General features: G+C 41.5%; 1 protein-coding gene across 1 annotated transcript; it reads left to right on the top strand.

Moving 5' to 3' along the window:
• Positions 1 to 3034: 3034 nt before the first annotated feature.
• Positions 3035 to 6105, top strand: LOC131638901 (uncharacterized). The gene is made up of 6 exons (XM_058909434.1): positions 3035 to 3253; positions 3389 to 3531; positions 3718 to 3996; positions 4147 to 4397; positions 4506 to 5126; positions 6083 to 6105. Exons 1-6 carry the CDS (start codon positions 3035 to 3037, stop codon positions 6103 to 6105), a joined length of 1536 nt encoding a protein of 511 aa, XP_058765417.1.
• Positions 6106 to 7677: the final 1572 nt, after the last annotated feature.

Below are 7677 nucleotides of genomic sequence, written 5' to 3'. Positions count from 1 at the left end.
CTGATTTATCCCGATCAATTATGGTTGTTGATCTTTAAATGCACTAACCCTTTCTCTTCTTCGCTCGTAATTTTCAGGGTTGATCAGGGATGCGATGAAGGCTCGAGGCATTGGCATTAATTTTCCCCTTTATTTATCTTGCCATTATTTTTTTGTTTTTTCCCATTCCTCGCAGGTGTTTATTGTAATAGCGTAGGACTTTTAAGTTCTGCCTTTAATTTCTATATTTTTTAACTGCGTGGTTAATAATCTTAGGGAGTGCAAGCCTTGAATTAACATAGCTCACTAATTACAAGATAATATAACTGAATTGAACCACGTGATTGTGCCACACACACACACTTATAACCTACCCCCCGGACTCAAAATCTTTTTAAAAGTTCTTTTCCTGTTCTTTTAGCCTTTCTTTAAATTGGATAAAATAAAAGTCAGTGGCGACTCTTGCTCACCGCAACATTGCTTGCTTAAATATAAAAAGTCAGTCCACTGTATTACAGAACTAGCGACTCTGTTGGGGATGCTTTCGAATAAAAGAGGGGTTACCTTAAAGTTTAGGATTCACTTTAAATGTTTTCAATTGTTTGTATTGTTTACTTTATATTTGTGGGCCCGTTTGGGTTTACTTGTGTGAAAGATCCTAACCCGGATCTGAGTACCTTAGGTAAATGGCATGAGACCAAGGAGACTGCACAGCGTATACTGATGTCGTTGGTATGGTGGCCATCGTTAGTGTGACACATTGGTGTGTCCTGGTGTTCCTTGGGATCCGGCTTGAGGAAACACTTGGCTGCTGCGTGGTGTCATTAAGCACTAATTTGCCCTCAGAACCCTAGTTGAACTTGACTTTGGCCTATTAGAAAGTAGCGAGATGGCTGGCTTTGGTTTCGACTGAAGTTGGTTGATACTCGAAGCTACACTCATATGGACTGGACTTTCAGGACATTTTCGGTCGGTGATTCGATTGCTGAACTGAGATAAGCGCCTTCGAGAAAGGTCAATGATGTGAGCTCCCTGGAACCCAATCTTTATATAGGACAGGTTGAACCAACTAAACTTCAGTGGGAGGGTATGCACCTCTGGACTACATGCAAGCCTAACCCTAAGGCAATTGTGTGACTTGTTTGTGTTTGTTATCTACCTGACAACATAACATCATAAGCATCATGACATCATGACATATCATTCTACTAACCGTTTCGAGGACCAAGGAATTCATCTTTGTTCTATTTTGTAGGTCATGGAGACTAGAAACACCATTCGAGTTAACTTTGTGAAGATACCTTCCGAGCTGAAAGAGTTGGTATTAGAGATTCCTGGAGGTTCCCGCTTCACTGAAAGACATGGTCTCTTGCCCAGTTTGGTTACATCAGGTTTCGAAGAAGAGATGATGAGTGTATTGTTTCAATTCTTTGACCCCGAGCACCATTGTTTTACTTTCCCGGATTATCAGCTAGTACCTACTATGGAGGAATTTTCTGACATACTTGCCCTCCCTATCCGAGATCAGATTCCGTTTACTGGTTTGGAAGAAACTCCGAAACTGGAAGTCATGGCCGCTGCTCTACATCTTAAGAAATCTGAAGTTGAAGGTCATTGGGAAACGAGAAGTGGAGTCAAAGGTTTCCTCGCTAAGTTCTTATTCGGAAAAGCCCGTATGTTTTTGAAGACCATGAGTTATCAAGCCTTCGAAGACATATTAGCTTTACTCATTTATGGTTTGGTTCTATTTCCTAATCCTGATCAGTTTATAGATGTGCATGCCATAAAGATATTTCTGACACGCAACCCAGTGCCTACTTTGCTTGGAGACATCCTACACTCTCTTCACACTCGCACTATGAAGAAACGAGGGACTCTTATGTGTTGCATACCTTTACTATCTAAGTGGTTTATTTCGCACTTTCCTCGCTCCGTAATGAGGAATGACCAAGGGCTGAAATGGCATAAGAGGATAATGTCACTTTCTCATTCTGATATCCGTTGGCTTTCCTTATCCAAGGAGAATGTTACTATCATCGACCGCTATGGACAATATCCTAATGTGCCTTTACTTGGCATAAGAGGGGGTATTACTTATAATCCTTGCTTGGCCTTACGCCAGTTTGGTTACGCTCGAAGAGATGGTCCTCATCAGATGCTTATATAAGGGGTTGTGTTTGATTATGAAGATGATGCTCAAGGTCACCGCCGAAACTTTATACGAGCATGGGATATGGTAAACAGAATTGATAGCAAGAGCTTGGGGCAAATGAACTCCATTCCTTTAGGACCTTACCTCAGATGGGTGCGCACTCGTGCTCAACGCTTCATCATGCCTTATCCATATGTCCAACCTGTTATTGTGGAACCTGAGTGCGAAGAAAAGGTTCCTCAAGTTATTTCTCATTCAGACATGCCAACTGATATCGAGGAACTAAAGAGATCTTGGATTCAGCTAAAAGAAGAAAGAGATACTTTTGAAGCTCAATTCCGCGCTAAAGAGAAGAAAGTGTTGGAGCTTACAAGGCAACTTCAAGACGAACAGAAGGTCAACGCTTACATTGGTTCAAAAAGGAAGCGTCCATGAGAGACTTAAAGACTTTGTTTTATCTTTATTTATTTTTATTCCTATTTTTATGCTTTCATTTTTGTAAAAGAGGATAATAAAACAATTTACAGTTTTTTCTTTAAAACATTGTTAATAAAGTTTCTTTCTTATTTGGTTTAAACAAATTTGAGTTCCAAAGTCCTCGAAAACATTGCATACGCATAAACATATCATTCATAAACATTACATCACAGGTTTCTTTCTTATTTGGTTTAAAAAAATTTGAGTTCCAAAGTCCTCGAACACCCTTATCTATAACAGGTCTCTCATCTTTCCACTGTTTATTTCAGTAAGGAAATGGATCTCGAACAATCTTTCAAGAATCTCCAGGCTCAGAATGTCGAGTTCCAAGCTTTGATCTTGAACTTGTCCAAGGGGCAAGATGAGCTGAAATCCCTTCTAACTAAGAAGGAGAAGAAGACCAGGAAGCCGGTAAGTATTCTCAACATGGGAAGAAGATTCAAAGGCCCTCTCAAAAAGGTCAATGAAGCTGAAATTCCCGAAAACGATGAACAGGAAGACAATGATAGCATCAAGACTGACGCCAAGAGTAACATAGGCTCCGCTGATCAGGATGGTGAAGAGGACTATTACCATGAAGAAGAATATCCTGAAGAGAAATATAGGCAGCTAGAGGAACGTATGAAGGCTATGGAAATCCAGAAGGTACCTGGGCTGGATTTTGAGGAAATAGGGCTCATCCCCGGAGTCGTTATCCCTCCAAAGTTCTAGACCCCAACTTTTGCTAAATATGATGGAGTTTCCTGTCCTAAGATGCATCTGATATCATATGTGTGAAAGATCCAACCTCATACTGAAGACAAGAGATTGTGGATTCATTTCTTCCAACAGAGTTTGTCTGGGACTCAACTGGAATGGTACTATCAACTGGAGAGTGCCAACATTTGCACTTGGGAAGACATGGCTGCTGCTTTCTATAAGCAGTATCAATACAATGCTGACCTTGCACCAACTCGCATGCAATTGCAAAGCATGTTTATGGGATCGAAGGAAAGTTTAAAGGAGTATGCTCAAAAGTGGAGAGATCTAGCTGGAAGAGTTCAACCTCCCTTAGCTGACAGAGAATGGGTGGACATGTTCATGAGTACACTAACTAGTCCGTTCTATAGTCACTTGCTGGGTAGCTCTTCATCTGGCTTCACTGACCTCATATTGAATGGAGAACGTGTTGAGAGTGGTATTCGAAGTGGGAAGATTCATGTAGGCGCCACTTCTGGTACTACAAAGAAGCCATACCATGGAAGGAATGAGTCTAATGCTGTTCATAGCCAGAGGGGTCGTAATAAGAATGATCAGAACCAGTCTGTTGGGGTCGTTCTAATCTCTGCACCAACACCTCAGCAAACCCCCAGAGAAGGGTATCAGCGTAGGTCAGACCCACCTAGAAGGCAATTCACCAGGATCAACATGCCTTTATCTCAAGCCCTGCAACATCTGTTAAAGGCCAATTTGATCACTATAAGAGATCCTCCGAAGAATGTCACTCCTACGTCTCCAAACTATGATCCTAATGCAAAATGTGTGTACCACTCCAATAGTCCTGGACACCATGCTGACAACTGCTGGGCGCTGAAAAATAAGATTCAAGACATGATAGATGCTGGTGAAATCGAGTTTGATCCTCTAGAAACTCCGAATGTCATTACCGCTCCTATGCCAAATCATGACAAAGCTATTAACACTATCATGGACACGGTCTATGTCAATGATGTGAGAGATCTGTCAACTCCACTCCCAGTCATCAAGAGAAAGCTGCTGCAAGCCGGTTTATTTCCGGGTTGCGACCCAGGTTGTTATTATTGTGCATCCCAATCCAATGGTTGTGAGAATCTGAAAATAGGAATTCAAGGCTGGATGGATCGTCGCACTATCATGTTTGAAAAGATTCCTTCCATAGAGAATTTGTGCGAAGGTTTCTCCCGTGGCCTGAAGATTGAAGACATGTCGGTAATTTCTAAAGCTCCATTCAAGATTTCTACTGAACCCCGTGTGGCTCCTGTGACCATCACTAAGCCTGGCCCAATTCCGTATTCTTCTGATAAGGCGATCCCTTGGAACTATGGTGCCGAGGTCTATATTCAGGGAGTTAAACAAGAACTTGTAGCTGATAAGGTTGTTGAAGACACTAATCTTGATGTGGGTAATATTACCGGAACTAGTAAAGTAACAAGAAGCGGAAGAGTGTTTTCTCCAGAAATCTCTCCAAACAGTTCTGCACCTACTGGTACCCCTATTCCTAATCAGAATGCTGACACCCGAGGTAAAAGACCATTGCTTGAACTTGTCCAGACACCAGTTGGGACTGTTACCACAAATCCATCTCCTGAAGAAGCAAATGAGTTCTTGAAGATCACCCGCAAGAGTGATTATGACATTGTGGAACAGATGGGGCATACCCCTTCCAAGATTTCTATGCTTTCACTCCTAAATTGTTCCAAGACTCATGCTAAAGCTATGATGAAATTTCTAGAGGCTTCCCATGTGCCACAAGAAATTTCTGTCACTCAAATTGAGAATTGTATTGCAAATCTAACGACAGACAATTACCTTGGGTTTTCTGATGCTGATCTAAGTCCCAGTGGAAAGAATCATAACAAGGCTCTGCACATCTCCGTTGAATGTGGAGGCACCTCTCTGGCCCATGTAATAGTTGACAATGGTTCATCCCTGAATGTGCTGCCCAAGATGGTATTGAACAAACTCAAACCCGAAGGAATCGTGCTGAAATCCAGTGATGTGATAGTAAAGGATTTTGATGGGTCGATGAGTACGGTATATGGCGAAGTTGAGCTCCCAATCAGAGTAGGCTCTCAGATTTTCAACACTGTGTTCTATGTGATGGACATCCATCCCGCTTATTCTTTTCTGCTTGGACGCCCTTGGATACATGGGGCAAATGCCGTGACTTCGACTCTACATCAAAAACTGAAATACCCGGCGAAAGGCAAGATCGTCACTGTGTATGGTGAGGAGGAATACGTGGTGAGCTTCATAGATGAGACCAAGTATGTTGAGTTTACTGGAGAAGCTTTTGAATCCCCCGTCAGGCGTTTGAGTTGGTCCCTCAAGTGGTTCCTAAGACTAAGCCTGCCCACACTATACCTAAAGTTACTAGAATTCTTCCTACAATGGCTTCTCTAAAAGATGCTAGGGTTGTGGTTGAAGAAGGTGGTTGTACTATCTGGGGGCAACTCCCTGATATTCCTTACAAATCCAACAAATGGGGTTTAGGCTGCACTGCTAAAGATCAAAATGGAGAACAACATTCTCGTCCAAAAGGTCTGAAATATCGTTTCATCATCAAAGGGGTCAATGCCATAGGGGAAGATGAAGATGATTGCAACCTGGACAAGTGGATCTTTCCTACACCTGACAAAGGGCTGGACAACTGGAAGACTGAAGACATTGTCTCTATCTCCTATAGTCAGGAGTAATTGCCATTTCTAGTTTTGTTTTTTCTTTTATGTTTCCCAGTTTTACTTTCTGTATTTCAATAAACAATAAATTTTAAAGCCGTGTGTCTTGCCCAAGGCACAATGGTCCGTTGTTAGGGCTTGTCATTTCATAAGCATATTTTCATTCAATAAATAATTGGACGTTTCATATTCAAATTGTGTGTTCGCTTTTATGTTTCTTTACTCTTCTATAGCTATGTGTTCTTACACGCACCCAGATAATGTACTGCAGATCCATATCCACTCTAGATCCCATTGATAACGAATCTGCTATTGCTAAATATGACTTTGAAAATCCGATCTACCAAGCTGAGGATGAAGGTGAGGAAGATTGCGAAGTACCCAGAGAACTTGCCTGACTGCTAGAGCAAGAAGAAAAGACTATACGGCCGCACGAAGAACCAATTGAGGTTGTGAATGTAGGTACTGACGAAGAAAAGAAAGAAATCAAAATAGGGACTGAGCTAGAGGAGGGTGTCAAACAGAGATTGATCAAGATGCTATGGGACAATGTTGAGATATTTGCTTGGTCTTACGAAGATATGCCTGGACTCGACACTGATAATGTGGTTCACCGTCTACCTATCAAAGAAAATAGTCCTCCGGTTAAGCAGAAGTTACGAAGAAGCATACCTGACATGGCTCAGAAGATCAAGAAGGAGGTTGAGAAACAGTTCAATGTTGGTTTCTTGAAGGTTGTGAGCTATCCACCATGGATCTCTAATATAGTCCCGATACCTAAGAAAGATGGAAAGGTTAGAATGTGTGTAGACTACAGAGATTTGAATCGAGCAAGTCCCAAGGATGATTTTCCCCTACCACATATTGATATCCTAGTTGACAGTACTGCACAATGCAAAGTGTTTTCCTTCATGGATGGTTTCTCAGGTTATAACCAAGTTAAGATGGCACCCGAAGATATGGAAAAGATAACCTTTACTCCTCCTTGGGGCACCTTTTGTTACAAAGTCATGCCGTTTGGGTTGAAGAATGCAGGGGCAACGTATCAGCGTGCAATGATAGCTCTGTTCCATGATATGATTCACAAAGAAATAGATGTCTATGTTGATGATATGATTGCGAAATCCAACAATGAAGAAGAACATCTGGTCCATCTGCAGAAGTTGTTTGATAGGTTGAAGAAATACAAGTTGAGACTGAATCCAAACAAGTGTACTTTTGGGGTGAGGTCCGGTAAGCTACTAGGATTTGTTGTTAGCAGAAAAGGTATTGAAGTCGACCCTGTGAAGGTAAAAGCCATACAAGAGATGCATGCTCCAGGTTGTTCACAACCAGTAACATGCATAACATCCTCATCTGGAAATTCAAAACTCATAGATTGATAGTCATCTACAGCATTAGCTACTATGTCATCCATGTTCAAGGTCAGATGGGACAACGAGGCTCCTATAGTTATCATTGAAAGACATGATGAACCGTCATACTGTTACGAGATTGCTACTGAAGAGGTTGAAGAAAAACCATGGTTTCATGAAGTAAAAAGATATCTCGAAGCTCAGAAATACCCTGAAGGGGCATCTATCAATGACAAGAAGTTCTTAAGAAGATTTGCTTCTAAGTTCTTCCTGAGCAATGGTACTCTATGTTAGAACA

Source organism: Vicia villosa, unplaced genomic scaffold (genome assembly GCF_029867415.1).
Source record: "Vicia villosa cultivar HV-30 ecotype Madison, WI unplaced genomic scaffold, Vvil1.0 ctg.002473F_1_1, whole genome shotgun sequence".
Taxonomy (NCBI): Eukaryota; Viridiplantae; Streptophyta; class Magnoliopsida; order Fabales; family Fabaceae; genus Vicia; species Vicia villosa.
Note: the sequence above shows the minus strand (reverse complement) of the source record. Positions and strands in the feature narration are given on the sequence as shown.